Source organism: Sorex araneus, chromosome 2 (assembly GCF_027595985.1).
Source record: "Sorex araneus isolate mSorAra2 chromosome 2, mSorAra2.pri, whole genome shotgun sequence".
In the NCBI taxonomy this organism is placed as follows: Eukaryota; Metazoa; Chordata; class Mammalia; order Eulipotyphla; family Soricidae; genus Sorex; species Sorex araneus.
The window spans coordinates 265,522,650-265,541,758 of NC_073303.1; the positions used below are offsets into that span (position 1 = coordinate 265,522,650).

The 19,109-nt window shown below is 62.6% G+C and overlaps 1 protein-coding gene across 2 annotated transcripts in view; it reads left to right on the forward strand.

The window, feature by feature from the left end:
• Positions 1 to 19,109, forward strand: part of KCNAB1 (potassium voltage-gated channel subfamily A regulatory beta subunit 1) — a 56,171-nt gene that overhangs the window by 16,344 nt on the left and 20,718 nt on the right. For both annotated transcript variants that reach the window (XM_004602905.2, XM_055127304.1), the window contains exon 2: positions 14,751 to 14,794. In XM_004602905.2, coding sequence (XP_004602962.1) covers positions 14,751 to 14,794 — 44 coding nt within the window. The remainder of the gene's footprint in view (positions 1 to 14,750; positions 14,795 to 19,109) is intronic.

Sequence of the window (19,109 nt, forward strand, 5' to 3'; positions counted from 1 at the left end):
CGCTTTCACGACAGTGGCCTCTGCCCTGGCCATGGCCACTGCTGGCCGCAGCCGGGAAAGGACCAAGTAGCTCTGCACTGTGGTCACTCACCGTCCAGGGCCCGGAGGCCCTCAGAAGCCACCCCCCACCCCAGGCCGCGCTCCGCAGGGGCCTTTGCTCTGCCCAGTGCAGAGTCCGAAGTTAGGCCGTTGTCCTGCTCTGCCCCTGCCCAGCCCAGAGCCTGCTGGGGCCCGCTGCACTCTGCCCGCACTGGCTGGGTTTTCTTTTCTTTTTTAAAATTTGATTTTTGTAAAACTGTTCCCAGTGATTTATTAATTGGACTGGAGCGACAGCACAGCGGGTAGGGCATTTGCCTTGCACGCGGCTGACCCGGGTTCCATTCCTCTGCCCCTCTCGGAGAGCCCGGCAAGCTACTGAGAGTATCCCGCTCACACGGCAGAGCCTGGCAAGCTCCCTGTGGTGTATTCGATAGGCCAAAAACAGTAACAACAAATCCCACAATGGAGACGTTACTGGTGCCCGCCTGAGCAAATTGATGAGCAACGGGGTGACAGTGCGACAGTGCCCCAGATTTATTCATTTGCTATTCCAGCCAATCCCCCACCGTCACGCCTTCCCACCACTGTTATTTCCTGTTTTCCCAACCACCAACCAGGGCTGCCCAATAGCAGGCCCGGGATGATTTATTTTGTGTTGCTTGTTATGATTCATCCCCTGTAAGTGACCAAGAGGTTTCCTTAGAAGAAGGTGTGTGTTGTCGCGACTCACCCGGGGCCACCAGGCCCTTGTGTGAGGGATTGCGACTTGTTCGTGCAGGCTGAGCCTGGTGTGCGTGCACGTCCTTCACTGAGGCTGGCTGCCTTCTGCCTTACATCCCGGGCAGCGTGGTCAGCTGCCCCGGCACAGCAGCGACGGTTGTCACCGCACACTCCAGGAATCCTAGAGTGTGGATGGGGTGATGCCGCTGGATGGTGACCCTGGAGTCCGGAGGCCTCTCTGCAGCTCACTCTCTTTCTAGATTTATCTCTGAGCCTGTGGGTCACGGCTGGTTAAGGAGCAGCGCGTGGGCGTGACTGCCGGACTCGGGGAGAACAGGGGTCTGGGGCGAGCTCGCCTTCCCCGACTCCGTGGGGCCCTGGGGATTCTGGTCACGAAACCCGCGTGTTTCTCAACAGAGTCACGCAGGGACGAGGCTCACCTGAGCATGGCGGCGATTGGGTTCTGGGGGTCTTCGGCTGCGGGTAGGGAGTCTCGGCCCCGGCTCAGGGCGACCTGGACCTGAAATTCAGCCGGTGCAGAGTCTGGGGGCATCTCTGCTGGCTGCACCTTCTGCCTGCCGGGGGACGCAGCCCCCCACCCCCAGGCCCCGGGAGGGCCGGCTGCACGTCAGAGTGGCCCCACGGCCCTGACGAACCCTTTGCCGCCTCCCCTCCCCACAACGTGCCATGCCCCTGCGGTTCCCATCAGAACCTTCTGGAAAGCTCGCCGCGCATTCCTGCTCAGAACGGACGGCTCTGCCCATCTGGTCCAGCCCTAGGGAGAAATCTGTCTCGCGTTTCCAGTTTTCACCGTGTGGCAGCTACTTGTCAAGTCGCTCCGGAGAAACGCTCATCAACTCTGGGCGCTTTCTAAGAATCAGGCTCATCTGTTAGCGGGGTGCTGGCCGGGGGGATGAGGGGCCCGCACACAGGAGCCGGGTTCCTGCCCGCACCCCGCAGCCCCCACATAAAGCCCCGCCTCCTGCCTGGACCCAGCACCGAGACAGGTTGGAGAAGGGGCAGCAGGGGACAGCCCGCCGCCCGCCCTCCGCCCTCCGCCCTCTGCCCTCCGCCCTCTGCCCTCCGCCCTCTGCCCTCCGCCCTCCGCGGGCTGCTCAGCTAAGCCCAGCCGCTTCTCCCTGCAGGCGCTCGGCTCTCCCTGGGGCAAGTCTCTGAGGAGCGTCAGGATTCGCTTTGGTTTCCTGCCCCTGCGCCTGTTGCTCCATCAGCCCCCCCCCCCTTCGGGCCTTGCTCCCTGCCCACCACCGAGCTGCCCGACTCGAGGCCTTTCCCGTGGACCCTGCTGGCTCCGGGCCCGAGGGCCCAGCTGCACAGCTCAGCAGAGCCTCCTGTAAATGCGTTTCACACTCGTGCTCGGTGTCAAGCCATCGCGGCTGCCTCTGCAGCCCTGCTCCGATGTGACATGTTCCTGAGGGAGATGCGTGCAGCGCCCGCAGGGCTGGAGGGACACAACTCTTCTGGGGAGTCGGACCACACCCGGGGCCCAGGGCTGACTCCCGGCTCTGTGCTCAGGGCTGACTCCCGGCTCTGTGCTCAGGGATCACTCCTGGTGGTGCTGGGGGACCGCCTGGGATGCCGGGGATGGAACCCCAAGACTCCTTCTTTGGGGAGCCCCCTCCCTGTGGTGAGGGCTGCATGCACAGTCAGGCTTCTGCATGTGTGCCCTGGGGAACCTTTGGGGGCCGTGAAGCCGACCCAGAAAGTGGGGGTCCCTGCAGCACCCCCCTCTGCCCTCAGGGCTCAGGGGCTGCTCTGTGCCACTGCCAGTGCGTCAGGCTGTGGTTTTGGGGGGCCCTGGCTCCTGTGTGCTTGACTGCTAGCACCCCCAGACTGCGTGCTCCTGGTGCTGGTCAGGGGAGGAGCAGCACCGCCCACTGAGCCGCCTTTCCTGGGACCCTCCCTGTGTCGTGGGGGGAGGGGCTGACTGCAGAGCGTGTGGCAGAGCCGCCGGGGGGAGTGAGGCACCTGGGGATGTGACCGGGTCGCCTCACACACCGAGGAGATGCAGCACCCGTGGGGACCAGCGTGACCGAGGCTGGCGCGGTGCCAGAATGTCTCTGAAAGTGGCCTGGGGGCCCGGGACTGGGGTCTCCTTGCACCCAGAGTGCCTCCACACCCGATCCTGCCCTCACGCGCGTGTCCACAGCGTGACCAGACGCCCCTTCCCGGAGAAGCCGCCCTGCGCCCACACGTGGGGCATGTTCATTGTTGGTTTTGTGGTTCTTTGCTGGTTTTGTGGTTCTTTGTTGGTTTCATCATTCTTTGCTGGTTTTGGATTCATTGTTGGTTTTGTGGTTCTTTGCTGGTTTTGGATTCATTGTTGGTTTTGTGGTTCTTTGCTGGTTTTGTGGTTCTTTGCTGGTTTTGTGGTTCTTCGCTGGTTTCGTGGCTCTTTGCTGGTTTTGTGGTTATTTGTTGGTTTCGTGGTTCTTTCCTGGTTTTGTGGTTCATTTGTTGGTCTTGTGTCAATTTTTCTGTTCGCTGTTGGTTTTGCATTGATTTTGGTTTTGTGCTTGCTGTCACTTTCGTGCTCCTTGTTTGTGCTGGCTGGGCTGAGAACCCTTTCTCTGGTGAACTGACACTGTGGGGGCAGGGCGGGCACATCCTCAGGCCAGGGAGCTCAGCCCTCAGCGCCCAGCACCCGAATAGCCCAGTGCAGCCCTGGCCCAGCCGAGTGCGGGCCAGGCCACCCGAGGGCACCGCTCCCTGCACGCCGTGACCGGGCTCGGCGTCGTGTCCCCAGTGCCCGGTGGCCTCCCAGGAGGGCCCCTGTGCTCTGGCCCGGCTCACCTGCCTGGGCATGCTGTCCCGGCCGTCCCTCTGTGGTGCTGCTCCCGGGAGGAAAGGTGGTGGCTATTCTGGGCGCTGAGCACCTTGCCACTGTTCCTGACGCTGCCTGTGGCACAGAAGGTGCCGGGTTCCAGACAGCCAGCTTGCACGTAGACTGGGGGCCTCCTGCTATTTATAAGCCGACGTCGTTGGGATTTCGTTTTAGCTCTCAGCAGTGAGGCAGGAGCCCGGAGACTCCGGCACCGCGCTCCTGGCGTCTCCTCCGGCAGAGATGGGGCGGGGCAGGCGCACTCCTCGCGGGCGGCCAGAGCGGCCCTGCAGGACCTGTGTCACGCACCCAGATGGACGGACAGACGGCTGAGATGCAGCCCCGGTGTCACCTGGTCTGCCTGGGCCCCGCCCCCAGGGCCCTCCGGACGTCTCTGAACAGCCCGTCCGGGATCCACTTCCTCTGGCGTGGCTGGCCACTGGCCACCAACTGGACACTCCCGAATACCGGCAGTCAGGAGGGGCCAGCCACGGGGAGGGAGTCTCCCAGCACTTCGTCCGGGCGTCCAGGGGGCAGAGGCTCAGGTCGGGGACGGCTGCCTGGCTCCTGCTGTGACCCACACGGGGGGGGGGGGCGGGGGTGATGGAGGGCGGCTGCGCCCATGGCTGTCCCTGCTCGGTCCCGGTCACTCGGGCTGGCCCAGCAGGACCGTGCCTGTGACCGGGCAGTGTCGCGGGTGCCAGGGCCCTGCAGGCGAGTCGCGGCCGTGGGGTCTGTGATCGTGCAGTGGACCCTGCGTGTACGGTCGTGTGCGTATGGTCAGGAGCCCGGGGCTTCGCACGTCACACGTGCCATCTGGGCTCCTGTCCGCGGCCCCCGCCCGCGCGCGCCCCCAGTGGAAGCCCACCCTGCCCCGCCCCCGCGCCCCCAGGCGTGTCGGTAACGGGACCCAAGGGTCTGGTCAGAGCCAGCTCCCGGCAGACCCAGCGGTGCCGAGTTCTGCTGTCCGTTTCTCACACCCGTGACTGCGGGGCCGGGGCCACACCAGGCGCATCTCGCAGCCTTGGGAGACCGAGGCACTGAGACGCTGCCGCTCTGCACGTGCCCCAGAACCCCAGGGGCAGAGCCCGGGAAGGAGCCGGGGTGGGGCTGGGCTGGCCAGATGAGCCGGGCTGGGGCTGAGACAGGGCTGGGACAGAGCCGGGCAGGCCCGGCGTGCAGTGCGGCTGTCAGAGGCTGCCCACACGCCCCGAGCCCTCCCCCTTGTCCCTTCCCTCTCGTACTCACCCCTGCCTCCTCCCAGTCACCCAGCTCTCCCCCCTCCCTCAACCCTGCTCTCCCCTTTCTCCCCTCTCTCTCCCCCTTCTCTTCTCTCTCCCTCCTCACCCCTGCTACCTCCCTCCTCCTCCCCTTTTTTTCTCCCCCTCCCTCTCCTCTGCTCTCTTCCCTCTCCCCCTGCTCTCTCCCCTCCCTCCCCTCTACTCTCTTCCCCCTCACCCATGCTGTCTCCCTCCCCCTCCCTCTGCTCTCCTTCCTCCCTCACCCCTGCTCTCTCCCCTCTCACCCATGCTGTCTCCCCCTCCCCCTGCTCTCTCCCTCACCCCTGCTCTCTTTCCCCTCTCACCCATGCTGTCTCCCTCCCTTTCCCCCTGCTCTCTCCCTCACCCCTGCTCTCTCCCCTCTCACCCATGTTGTCTCCCTCCCCCTCCCCCTGCTCTTGCCTTCCTCCCTCACCCCTGCTCTCTCCCCTCTCACCCATGCTGTCTCCCTCCCCCTCCCCCCGCTCTCGCCCTCCTCCCTCACCCCTGCTCTCTCCCTCTCACCCCTGCTCCCTCACTGGAAACGCTCTTTTCTACCAGTCCCTCAGCTTCAAATCCAGCCGCTTCTCCGGTGGTCAAGCCTTGTGACTCTGCCCCTGTGTCCTACACGGTGTAAGTCTTAAGGCTTTCTCTGAGTCTCACTTCCCCTCGGCCTTCTACGTGGATCAGACAGGAGAGGCAGGGCCTAGAGTTCCCCCAGAGATGCGGGTCGAAGTGACATTTGTCACGGTCACTCTTCCTACTGGCCGCTTGACCTCCTTTCCGGAGGGGACGTTTGAGCCACTCACCTCTGGTGCAGGACTGGGAGCAGCCGTTCTGCCGGCTCACACCTCTGCCTTTCTCCTTCTCGGGGGCCTCTTGCAGGCCCCGGCCAGGACCCCCAGGCTCGGGCTGTGCGGAGGGCCAGCAGGGGCGTGGCCTGCATGACCCCAGGGTTGGGCAGTGCCTTCCCCCAGCCCAGCCTCTCCCCCCGCTGCCCACTTGGTATTTTTGTCTTTCTTTGCTGTAGCCTGTTGATGATGGAGTTCCAGACGCCCAGTGTTCTGCCCCAGACCCACCACGTGTCTCGTGCCCGCTGACGCCACTGTCCCCTTCCTCACTTTTAGTTTGCTTTGTTTTGGTTTTGGGTCACTCCTGGTGGTGCTCAGGGATCACTCCTGGTGGGGCTCGGGGGACCATACGTGGTGCTGGGGATCAAACGGGAGTCTCAGCTGATGTGGCAGCCTGCAAGGCAAACACCCAACCTGATCGCTCCAGCTGAGGAAATGCATTATTTACTTATTTATTTATTTATTTATTTATTTATTTATTGCTTTTTGGGTCACACCCGGCAATGCACAGGGTCACTCCTGGCTCTGCACTCAGGAATTACTCCTGGCGGTACTCAGGAGACCCTATGGGATGCTGGGTATCGAACCTGGGTTGGCCGCGTGCAAGGCAAATGCCCTCCCCGCTGTGCTATCGCTCCAGCCCTGAAAATGCATTATTTTAAAAAATTCACTTATTAGAGTTTGGGTGACGCGCTCATAGCAGTCCACCGTGGCTTCTTAAGGGATCTGGGCTCTTGGGCGTGTAGGAGAGGCCCCAGCCCTGGGGCTTGGGGGACTGGCTGGGGCACTTGGTATGCGTGTGGCCAGCCCCGGGTCCACCTGGCACCACGTGGGGTCCCGAGCACTGGGGCGCGGTCCAGTCCTTCCCCAGTTTGGCAGGACACATCCCCGGGGTCCTGGCTCAACGCCACGGCCCACAGGCTGAGTCTGGGGTCTCACAGCCTGGCTCGGGCGGAGGGAGGGGGCGAGATAAGGGGGTGCTCAGGGTCTCGGGGAAGGGGTCCAGGGCGGCAGGGCCAGTCCAGCTACAGGAAGAGCAGGCTGCACGCAGGAGGGGACTCAGCGGGTCCCCAAGGCTCTTCGGAGTTGCCTGCTCCCCACTGGGCACGTTTACACGCAGGGGGCTTGGGGCCGAGTGCTCTGACCTTCCCTGCTCACTCGGGGTCCTGGGGCTCAAACCCAGGCTGGGACCTTCTAAGTGGAGCCATGTGCTGCCCTCGTCCCTTGAGCAGGACACCCCACTGTCTACCCCGTGGAGGTCTGCTGTATCCTGCACCCCTGGGTGACCGCGTGCGGGGATTCCAGCCATGAGCCTGGTGGGTTTCTGCCGCCGGGCGTGGCTGTTGTTCTCCAACGGGCGGGACAGGCGTCTCTGGGGCTTATCCCTCAGCTGGGCTCCCAACTCCGCCGCGCCCGGCTGGGACGTGCTTTGGGAACAAGAGCTGTGGGTGGCCGGGGCGACAGCACAGGCGGCGGCACGGGCCGTGCATGCGGCTACGCTGAGTCTGACCCTCAGCACCCCATACGGTCACCGCATCCACCGAGAGAGGCTCCTAAGCGGAGCCCGAGTGACCCCTCGGCACCACCGGGTGTGACCCAAACTAAGGGAAGGAGCCTGGCTGGCGACCCCCTGCAGCGGCCGTGCTAAGGGCCGTGTCCGACTGGGCCACTGAGGCCTGGCGCTGGGCTGTGCCGGGCAGGTCTGTGTCCGCAGCTGCCCTGGCTTCTGTGGGTCCCGCCCCCTGTGCTCCGTGCTCCCGTTCCCACTCCATGTGCTCCCTGCTCCCCACTTCCACCTGTGTGCTCCATGCTCCCGTTCCCACGCCCCACTCTCTGTGCGCCCGGTCCCACACCCCACTCTCCGTGCTCCAAGTCCCACGCCTCTCTGTGCTCCCGTTCCCACGCCTCTCTCCATGCTCCCGTTCCCATGCCTCTCTCCATGCTCCCGTTCCCACCCCTCTCTCCATGCTCCCATTCCCACCCCTCTCCGTGCCCCCGTTCCCATCCCTCTCTCCATGCTCCCGTTCCCACGCCTCTCTGTGCTCCCGTTCCCATGCCCCACGCTCTGTGCTCCTGTTCCCACGCCTCTCTCTGGGTTCGCCCTCCCTCCTCTTTTCTCCGTCTCACTATGCTTCCGGCGTGGGGTCGGTGCCTTCCCCTGGTTCCTGCTTCGGGGTGGAGCCTTCCGTGCGCTGCCGTGACGCAGCCTTTCCTGAGGGTCTTTGTGAGGCCCCCCCCAGAGCAGGGGCCCACATCGCCTCCATCTCAGGGGCCTGGGTCGTGTGGTTCCTTAGTCACGTTTGGGGGCCAGGGGTGCGGCCCCTGCAGGTACAAGGACCTCGGCAGCACGTGGCTCAAGTGCCCGGGAAGGACTTTACTGGACCCAGTGCTGACGGCGCTTCAGCAACACGCAGGGTCCTGCGGACGCAGGCTGGGCAGCCTCTGACCCTGGTGGGCTTTTCACTCCCTTGGGGTCGCCGTGGTGCGGGGGTCTTGGACACAGCCAGACGTAAGAGCGGCTGTTTCCTCCCTCACGCCGGAGTGCGGGCTCGCACGGGCTCGCGGGGATTGGCCGGAGAGGACGTTTCTGGCTTGATGGTCATGTGCTTACGCAGCTGCGACCATCTGTCCCAGCGTCAGGCCCCTTGCCCCAGGCCCCGAGGACAGCCCGGTGTCCGCGGTCACTGCGGAGGCAGCGTCTCAGTTGGGCCTGCTGCCCTCAAGGTACACATTACGGACATGCTCGCCCGAGACCACCGCATGCTCCGAGCCTGCACCCTCCAGCAGGGGCCTGCGGCGGACGCCTTCCTGGCCCCTGCGGCCCAGCTGGCCAGGTGGCCAAAGCGGCCGCAAGCGTTTCTGACAGAGAAGCCGTTTCCTGTCTGGCACGAGGCTGAGAACACGAGCCCCAAACTGGACGCTCATCCCTTCCACTCTGGGGTGCCCGCTGCAGGCGAGAGCCATGGCAGGGGCAGCTTCCGGAGGCAGAGGGGTCAGCAGCGCCTGGGCGGGACCCTCAGCCAGACAAACACTGCTCTGCCCGCCCCCAGCCCCTGTGGGCTCAGACACTGCGGTCTGTCACCTCCTTCCCGAGCAGGTGAGAACCAGTGTGTGTGTTAGGGGGGCCTGGGGACAAAGGGCGTTTGGGTCCAGGTCTGCTGGTGGATCTGGGCTTGCGGCCCCTGAGCCCGACCCGAGCGAGAGCCGCCCGCAGGCCCGTCCTGGCCCCTGCCAACCAGCATTTCGAGTTTGCGTATTTCCCGTTTCCGTCTCCGGCCCGTTCTCGGGGCCAGGGAGGGCTGCGGTGGGGGTCTCCCCTCGGGGTTCTGCCTGTCGGGAAGGGAGTGTACGATGACCCACAGATCTCGTGCAAGGTCCTGTGTGGCATGGCCAGGCCCTGCCCACTTCACTTTCCCCGGGAGCTTCACGGGGCCCCTCCCCCAGCTTGAGAGAGACGCCGGTAGAGCGCAAGCTGCATGGCAGATGGACCCCGAGGCGTCTCCGAAGCAGCCTTCATGCTCCATCTGCAGGGGGACCCTTGGGGCTGCACCCCCCAGGAGACTCACAGCCGCGCCAGCCCCGCCCAGCGCACGCCCAGAGATGCGGGATGTGCCCAGAGCTGTTCCCTGGGCCAAGGCGGCTGCTCCTCTGTTTGGTGCCGGCCGGCCGGCCAGGCAGCAGCGTGGACCCCGTCTCCCTGTCTGAGCACTGTGGCGTGAGGTTGTCAGGGCTCTGGGCTGTGATCACCCGGAGCATGTGCTGACCAACAGGGCAGTGCCCGGCCCCACACACCCCTGCAGGCCAGGAGCCGCACATCTGTCCCCGCCCACAGAACTGCGTCCGTCCTCTGATGGAAGACTCCGAGGTAGAGGCTCAGCCCTTCTGAGCTCAGGCACCGTGAAAGAGAGTCGGCAAAAAGGGAAGCAGCGCTCCCGTGGCTGAGGATGTGGCTGAGGGACAGGACTAGGGAGGTGGCTCAGGGACGTGGCTGGGCCGAAGCGTCTGCTTTGCATGCAGTCAACCCAGGTTCGATCCCTGGCATCCCACATGGCTGCCCAAGCACCTCCAGGAGTGATTCCTGAGTGCAGAGCCAGGTGTCAGCCCTGAGCATTGCCACATGTGTCACCCCCAAAAAAGGGGGGGGGCTGGGACGTGGCTCAGAGATGTGGCTTGGGCACATGGCTGAGACGTGGTTTAGGGACATGACTGGGGAACTGTCTCAGGGACGTGGCTGGGACATGGCTCAGAGATGTGGCTCAGGGTTGCAGCTGGGACATGGCTCAGATGTGACTCAGGAATGTGGCTGGGATGAGGCTCAGAGATGTAGCTCAGGGTCGTGGCTAAGACATGGCTCAGAGGTGTGGCTCAGGGTCATGGCTGGGATGTGTCTCAGGGTCATGGCTCAGAGATGTGGCTCAGGGTTGCAGCTGGGACATGGCTCAGAGATGTGGCTCAGGGTCGTGGCTGGGATGTGTCTCAGGGTCATGGCTCAGAGATGTGGCTCAGGGTCGTGGCTGGGATGTGTCTCAGGGTCATGGCTCAGAGATGTGGCTCAGGGTTGTGGCTGGGATGTGTCTCAGGGTCATGGCTCAGGGACGTGGCTGGGACGTGGCTTAGGGACATGACTGGGGAGATGTCTCAGGAATGTGGTTGGGACGTGGCTGGAGCATGGCTCAGGGTCCTGGCTGGGACGTGGCTCAGAGACGTGGCTGGACCGTGGCTGGGCTGTGACTCTGGGGAGGCCCTGAGTTCCAGCCTTAAGAGGCAGAAATATCTATCAGATGGAGACGGGACAGGCCCTGCTCCCTCCTCCCGTCTCCTTCTCTCTTCTTGCTTCTCAAGACTTTTCTAGAGTGACACAGATGCGTGGTGATCTCCAGAGACATGGAGAGAGACCCCGTTGGACCGTGTAGATGACTGACGCTTTCCGCAGGGGGAGGCCGCAGACCTAGCTGGAGTCGGCATCTGACAGATGACTTGGGGGGAAAAACATTTTATTTTGTTGCTGCTCCAAGGAAGGTAGGAAGAAAACGGTTTCTTTGTGCTACCTGCCAGCCGCTGCCATGGAGATGCCGAGCTCCGTCAGGAGACGCCTCCGCCCCCGCGAGCCCGCGCCCACTCGGTGCCACCCAGGAGGGTGTTTGGCATTGGGAAAAACAAGGCCCTGAGCCCCAGCCTCGGCCACTGCATGTGCCCCATGCTGGGTCAAAGAGGTTAAATGAGCACGTCTTTAAAGCCCCGTGTGGAGGCCGGGGTGGGAAGGGCAGCTCCCAAAGTCAGGGCCCCCCCTGGTGCCCGGGCAGCGGGAGAAGCTGAGCTGGGAAACCAGGTCAGGCCAAATGTGCGCCTCCCCGAGCCCCAGCCCCGCCAGCCCGCTCTCTGGAAGGCTCGCTCTCGAAGGCTCGCTCTGTCGAGGCGCGGCCCGGCTGGCCGGCCCTCTCTGCCCAGCCGCTGGCGCTGGGAATGTTGCCTCAGATCTGTGCATTCAGAAGCCGTTTAGAATCACACCTCTGGGCTGCCGCTCTGCTCTTAGCACCTTTGGTTTGCCAACCCCAGCCTCCTGGCCTGCGGGAGCAAGGCGGGATCTCAGCTCTCTCTCACCCCATTACCCCCCGCCAAGCTGGGTTCCCACCGCTGCTTAGAGGGCGGCTGCAGGAGCGGGCCCTGCGCGGAGCTGGCCATGGTGCTGAAGGCTGGCCGGCCTCGGGCAGGCAGCCAGCCTCGCTCCCGCCTAAAGGGCCACCGTGTGGGCACCAGGGCCGCGTGGCGGGCGCCTGGCTGATGTCACTCATTCTAATATTAGCGGCTGCCGAGCTCGGGCTGGTCCGCCTCGGAGAGCTTTTATTCTGAGGTGAGCAGAAGCAGAGGCTGAGCGGGAGCCCGGGGCCAACTTCCTCCTGGTGCCTCTTATGCAGCTCGGGAAGGGAGAAAGGGTCTGAAGCACGAGGGCAAGCGGGGGGCCTGCTGGCTCATGGGGTGCCCCTCCCCCGCGTGTGTGCGAGGGGGGTGGGAATCGGGTGAGGTCCAGACTTGTTGGGTCTCAGTGTCGCCCAGTCACGAGGGGGTAGGGAGACTCCGGAGCATGCTGTGGCCTGCTGGGCGGCTGACCCCGCTGATCAGGGGCCCACCAGGAAGCGCACCTCTGGGGGCTGTTTGGGGGTCCCGAGGGCACACCTGCCGGTGCGAGCGTCTCTGTCCCAGGCGTAACTGAGTCGGGCAGCTGCGCAGTGGCTGCCCTGCACTCAGCCACGTGCTGGGCAGGGTCGTGGGGGACCCCACGCCTGACTGGGGGGTCGAACCTCCTGCCTTCCCATCTGCAGAGGCTCCCAGCGGGGCGCGAGGGATGGGCTGTGAGGAAAATGTTTCCCCCCGAGCAGCGCCCCAGGGGAAAGCCTGAGAGAGAGAGAGAGAGGGAGAGAGAGAGAGGGAGAGAGAGAGAGAGAGAGGGAGAGAGAGAGGGAGAGAGGGAGAGGGAGAGAGAGAGGGAGAGAAGGAGAGAGAGAGGGAGAGAGAGAGAGAGGGAGAGAGGGAGAGGGAGAGAGGGAGAGGGAGAGAGGGAGAGAGGGAGAGAGAGAGTTCACGTTGCCACCCCGGGCGTTGTTCTCCTCCTCCTGGGAGCTTTGGCCTCGGGTTCCGGAACAGCTGGTGCTCGGGGTTGAGCTGAGCGGGGAGGAAGCGTCTGCATTTAGCACTTGCAGCCTTGCGTTTTTTTCTGCTGACTGTCCTCGACTTTCTTGAGCGTGGTCCTCCAAACCCGTGTGGTGGCAGAAGCAGCAGTTTGCCCAGACACCGTCACGAGGTGGCAGGCGCTGTCCCACGGCCCCCGCCGTCCCCGCTGCCCCTGTCCTCCCCACTGCCCCTCCCCCCGCCGCCCCTGCCGCCCCCTCCGGCCCCTCTGCCCTGTGACCTGGCCTTGCCCTCTCTGAACCTGTTGCGAAACCTCCCTCTGCTGCTCGCCCCGGCGCCCCCCGCCGTGCGCGGGGGAGATGTTCCGATGACAGGAAGCCACCCTCTCCCCTCTGCACCCACACTGTTATGAAACCAGCGCCCCACCCCCAGGTGCTCCCCGAGGCTGCCGGGACACGCCCTGCTGGGCTGGGGGCTCCTGCCTGCTTCAGGGGCACACAGGGAGCGCGCTGCCCCCTCAGCCCCTCCCCACCCCGTCTCTCCTGAGCTTGGGTTCGAGATGCTGAACCTGCATGCCCGAGAGAGTCTGCCGCTGCTGAGAAGCTGCAGGCAGGCCCCCGTGCGGGAGAGGCCCCGGTGCTCCCCACTCTCCCACTGCCCCTCAGGCGGGGGCTTCCGGGCTGCTCCCCACTCGGCCCCATGAGGAAGAGAGCGACTTGGAGCCGTGCTCCGGGATTCCGTGCGGTGCCTGTTGGCGCGGGGGGGGTGCGCAGAGAGGGCAGGAGCCATGAGCAGAGGGAGAGACAGAGGCAGGGTCAGGGAGGTGTCCACTGCCTGCCACCGTTGGGGGAGGGGCCTGCAGGGGTGGTCCCCAAGCATGTACTGTGGGGGAAGGGGCGCGTGTCACACCAGGCTGCAGCCACCCAGCGCCCATGCCCCCCTGCTGTGGGCGGCTGCTGGGTGGGACTGACACGTCCCCCCAGGGACTCTGGAACCTGGTCTCCTGTCCTGGAAGTGCAGGGGGTGGCCAGGGGTGGGAATGGGAAGGAAGGACTAAGTGCAGACAAACAGCCCTGGGCTCTGCTCAGTCTCTGGCAGAATGGCTCAGAACCAGCCTCTGCTCAGCGCCGTCTGCTCAGGGCTACATCCTTGGGGACAATGGTCTCTCACACTCAGCCAACAATTAACACATGGTCTGTCTTCGTGTGTCAGCCCTGAGAGACCGTGTCACTGTATGCCATCTCTGTGAGAATGTGTCCCTCTGTCATCTCTGTGAGACTATGTTCCGTGTGTCAGCTCCATGAGACCATGTCCCCGAGTGTCAGTCTCTGTGAGACTGTGTCCTCACGTGTCAGCTCCATGAGACCATGTCCCTGTGTGTCAGTCTCTGTGAGACTGTGTCCCCGCGTGTCAGCTCCATGACAGTGTTCATGTGTGTCAGCCTCTGTGAGACCATGTCCCCATGTATCAGCTCCATGAGACCATGTTTCCATGTGTCAGTCTCTGTGAGACTGTCCCATGAGTCAGTCTGAGAGAAGGTGTCCCACACGTTGGTCTCCATGTGTCAGCTCTGTGAGACAGTGTTCATGTGAGTTTGTGTTCTAGTGGGTCAGCTCTGTGAGACTATGTCCCTGTGTGTTAGACTCTATGAGACTGTGTCTCTGTGTCTCAGTTCTGTGAGACTGTTATCTGCATGTGTCAACTCTGTGAGACTATGTATCTGTGTGTTAGTCTCTATGAGACTGTGTCTGTGTGTGTCAGCCTCTGTGAAACTGTATCCACATGTGTCAACTCTGTGAGACTGTCTCTGTGTGTTGGTCTCTATGAGACTATGGCTCTGTAGGTCAGCTCTGTGAGACTGTGCTATGTATCAGCTCTGTGAGATTGTGTCTGGGTGCATCAGTCTCTGTGAGACTGTGACTCCCTCTGTCAGCTCTGTGAGACTGTGTATCAACTCTGTGAGACTGTGTCTAGGTGTGTCAGTCTGTGAGACTGTGACCCCCTCTGTCAGCTCTGTGAGACTGAGACTGTGTTCATGTGTGTCAGCTCTGTGAGACTCTGTGTGGGTGTGTCAGTCTCTGGGGCTGTGTCCCCCTCTGTCAGTTCTGTGAGCACGTGTCCACATGTGTCATACTCTGAGCATGTGTCCCTGCATGTCAGGCTGTGTGGAAGATGCCTCGGGGGTGGATGCGTCGCTTCCTTGCCCCTGAGCTAGAGATCACATCCCAGGAGAGGGCGAGGCAGCCTTTGTGGATGAGTCAGTCAAGATGACAGTTTGGGGTGAAATGCCTCCCGGGGGTGCCGTGTGTGCCGATGCTGCGGAGTCTGCACCTCCTGAGGCGGGGAGGGCGGCCAGGCGGGCCCCGGGGATGGTCCCTCCAAACCCTGACACGTGTCGCTCTTTTTCTGTTCCAGGAATCTCGGCAAATCGGGACTCAGAGTTTCTTGCTTGGGTCTTGGTGAGTACTTGGGGACGGGGCGGGGGGCAGCAGGGAGCGGGTGGGAGCCTGTCTGACTGCCGCCACCATGCTGCCCTCCCGGCTCGGGCTCATGTCCTCAGCCCCGTGGAGACCTGAGGGCAGCGGGAATGGACCCGTAGCCCGTGCACCCCCCTTCGGGCCTCGCTCCCACCCTGAGTGTCCTCTCGTTTCCCTTTGCTGGACCTTCCCTCGGTGCTGTGCGATGATTCCTCATTGGCCGGGTGCCGGCAGGGGCAGAGGCTCTTCCCCAGCATGCAAGTCCACTCAGACATCCACTCACTGGCCTGGGGTCACACCCGAAAGCCTGGCACGCTGCCCGTGCCCCCTACGCCGCGGCCCAGAGCATCTCCGGCCCAAATACAGCTGCCCATCAGAGGAGGCGCTTACAGAGCGGGTGTGGGCGGGGCCGCATCCCCCAGCACCCCGGGAGCCTGTGAGGGCCAAGTCCCAGCTGTTGGCCGGAAGCAGGAGCCAGGCCCTGAGGAGCAGGGCGAGGGGCCGCCTCAGACCCCTCGGGACTCTTGGGGCTGAGGGGAGCTGAGGGGGGGAGTGGCAGGGCTCAGCAGGGTGCAGGGCCTGGTGGGGCATGGCGGGGTGCAGTGGGGTGCAGGGTTAACAGAAGGGGTGAGAAGGGACCACACATCCCCGAAGGGAGGCACCTTCCGGGGCATCTGTGTCCGAGTGGGGGCCGTGGGGTCCACACTCCAGGGGTACCTTCAGTTTGTTCCCACAGAGGAAGGGGACAGCCCTCCCCCGGCTGTGGTGGCCGACACTGGCCCCTGGATCCACTGCCTCTGGGTGCTGCTGTCCACTCACAGGCCGGGGTCAGCCGGACTCAGAAGTGGCTCTGCTGGCCCCAGGCCAGGACGTGTGGGCTGGGGGAGTGTCTCCCAGTGGCTCGACGGAGCCAGGGTCGAGGTGAAGCCGGTGTGGAGTAATAGAGGACTTGGAGGTCGGCAGCCATGGCCTCGGCGACACCGGGGCAAGCCCCAGACAGAGCCAACCTGCCTCAGCTTTTCCCAGAGCCTGGGATTGGACGGAAGACTGGAGGATGGGGGGCCCAAGGGCTGAACCCCACATGGTCTCTAGAATGTTCCAGAGCTGCCTCCACAAATAGTGATGTAACGCAGCAAAAGAGTAAAGCAGTGAAGTAATGCAGCAGAGGAATACTGTGTCAAAAAAGTAACACAATGAAGTAACACAGCAAAGGAGTAACACAGCAGAGTAACACAGCAGAGTAACATAGCAGATAAGTAACACAGCAGAGTAGCACAGCTGAGCAATGCAGCAGAGGAGTAACAAAGCTGAGTAACAAGCTGAGTAATGCATTAGAGGAGTAATGCAGAAGAGGAGTAACACAGCAGATAACATGGCTGAGTAACACAGCAGAGGAGTAATGCAGTGGAGTAATGCAGCAAAGTAATGCAGTAGAGAAGTAACGCAGCAGAGTGATGAAGCAGAGGAGTAACACAGCAGAGTAGCACAGCAGAGTAACACAGTAGAGGAGTAACACAGCAGAGCGATGCAGCAAGGAGTAACGCAGCACAGTTACACAGCAGAGGAGTAACAGCAGAATAACACAGCTGAGTAATGCAGTAGAGGAGTAGTGCAGCAGAGGAGTAATGCAGCAGAGTAACAGTAGAGTAGTGTAGCAGAGGAGTAACACAGCAGAATAACACAGCTGAGCAAAGCATTAGAGGAGTAACGCAGCAGAGGAGTAATGCAGCAGAGTAACGCAGCAGAGGAGTAAGAAGCAGAGTAACACAGCTGAGCAATGTAGCAGAGAAGTAATAAAACTGAGTAACATAGCTGAGGAACACATCAGGGAGCAATGCAGCAGCGGAGTAACGCAGCAGAGGAGTAACGCAGCAGAGGAGTAACGCAGCAGAGGAGTGACTCAGCAGAGGAGTAACGCAGCAGAGTAATGCAGCAGAGGATCAATGCAGCAGAGGATCAATGCAGCAGAGGAGTAACACAGCAGAGGAGTAATGCAGCAGAGGAGCAATGCAGCAGAGGAGCAATGCAGCAGAGGAGTAACACAGCAGAGGAGTAATGCAGCAGAGGAGCAATGCAGCAGAGGAGCAATGCAGCAGAGGAGTAACACAGCAGAGGAGTAACGCAGCAGAGTAACACAGCTGAGTAATGCAGCAGAGGAGTAACGCAGCAGAGTAACACAGCTGAGTAATGCAGCAGAGGAGTAACGCAGCAGAGTAACACAGCTGAGTAATGCAGCAGAGGAGTAACGCAGCAGAGTAATGCAGCAGAGGAGTAACGCAGCAGAGTAACACAGCTGAGTATCGCAGCAGAGGAGTAATGCGGCAGTGCTGGGCCCTGCATCACTCTGCCATGCCCTGTGGTGCTGGACAGGGTCCCTGGTAGACTGGGATGTCACTCCCGACAGCCCACTCTCACGCCAGCCGGGCCTCTCCAAGCAAGCGGAGCGTGGCGGTTCGGCCTGTGCTGGCCCTGGCTCGTGCTGGGTCTCCGTAGTGAGTCGACCCCGTGTGTCCAGGCCCCCTGCTCCCCCGCACAGTCCTCACGTACGGCCCCAGACCTCGTCCCAGAAAGGGGAGTCGGGACGCGCGTCTCCCCTTCCACACGACCGTTCTCTCTGCAGCGTTTGCAGCCCTGGGAGGCTGCTGTGGGCCCTCGTGCCCCTGTGGTCTGGCCGCGCTCAGGGCCCGGGGGCTTCAGGGCCCACTTGTGAGGCCAGAGGAGGGGCCGGGTCTCCCGAGCACGGGTGGGCAGAGTCCGTCTGTGTTGGGGTGAGGCACGGACCCTCCCAGAAAGCAGCTCCCTCTGACAGAGGCCGTTTCCGGCCAAGACCCTCCTCCTGGGCACTCAGGTGGACTCACATATCCCACACCGGGGCCGGGCAGTTCCGAAATGCAGTGCCCAAGAAGTTCCGGGTGCGGTGGTGGGGAGGGGTACGCTCCTGACCCGGGTGCTTGCATCAAGCCTGGGCTCCCCCAGACCCAGCACGGCCTGTGGGGCGCTGTGCCTGTGTGGCACCTGGGACCCAACCACGCTTGGCTGCATGCAAGGCAAACGCCCACCCCATTCAGTCTTCCCAGCAGGACGTTATTCACACCTTCAGTCTGCTTGAAAGCTTCCAGTCACTGACCCCGTACTGCCAGGCTGAGGCTGCCTGTGGCTGTCAGTCAGACTCAGAGAAGCCAGGACGGCGGCGGGCTGGTCCTCGGGAGTTGGCAGTCCTGTCAGCCGGAGGATTATGTTAAGTCGTCTCTTACATCCCCTCATTTCTGTTTCCCCACATTCCTAAAGCTTCTTAGTCAAGCTTAGTCAAGCCGGCGAGTCATTTTGTGTCTCTCCTTTGAGTTTTCCAGTGTATTAGTGTGGCAAGCGCCACGGAGGGTTTCCATGCGCTGATGTAAAATAGTTTCCCTCCTTTCTGCCTGAAGCCTGGGATTTACCGCCTTTGCATTGGAGAAAGCCTCCGGGCCCCCGGGAAGTTCCCACTTCCTTCCCCCCTTCTGACTGCCGGAGGGGCAGACGCAGAGTGATTCCGGATCAGGACTGTCCGGGCCATTCTCCTGGCCGATCACACGCGTGTCAGTGCACGGAGCTAAACACGCCCTGGGCTGTCCGGAGAGAGTGCCCCGGGACACACTCAGACTGTGGACAGCTGCTCCCCGCGTCCTGTCCCGGGGCTCACGTGGCCGAGGACAATCCGAAAGAAGAGGTGCGCATGTGCCAGCGTCCCTGGCTGCGGCTCAGGGGAAAATGGACTTTCCTCCTGAAATTCTTTTTGTTCGTGGGACGGGGTGCAGGAGGAGCACTGGGGTGTGGACCCGCCTATAGAGAGACCTTTCTCCATGGCCCTCTCCCTTCGGCGTGGCGTCCCTCCATTCTGTCCAGTGCCGTGATCGTGCCCTCTCGGGGCTCCACGGGACCCCGCCAGGTCCGACTCCCTGCTGCATCACCCCCAGCAGACACCTGTGTCCGTACCCGGGCTCTCGAGCCCAACAGTGCAATGAATAGGTTTGCGTAGCCCTTCAGGGTGGTTTTGCTGCTGGTTACATTTAAAGCAGGATATCTCTGGATATCTGTTTTAATTGTGTGGTGAAAAAGTTAAAACATCCCAGAAAGATTGGCTCATCTGAGCATTTGGGGACTTAAAGCAAGTTCCAAACGGGAGCTGAGGCGACCTGTGACCCCAGGGAGGTGGGGGTCCACGGCCACACAGCAGCGGGGCCAAGCACGGGGCCCAGGTCATAGCTGGGGGGAGGGAGTGAGAGCCTGGGGTGCTCCTGGCACCCTGCTCCCCTCCCTG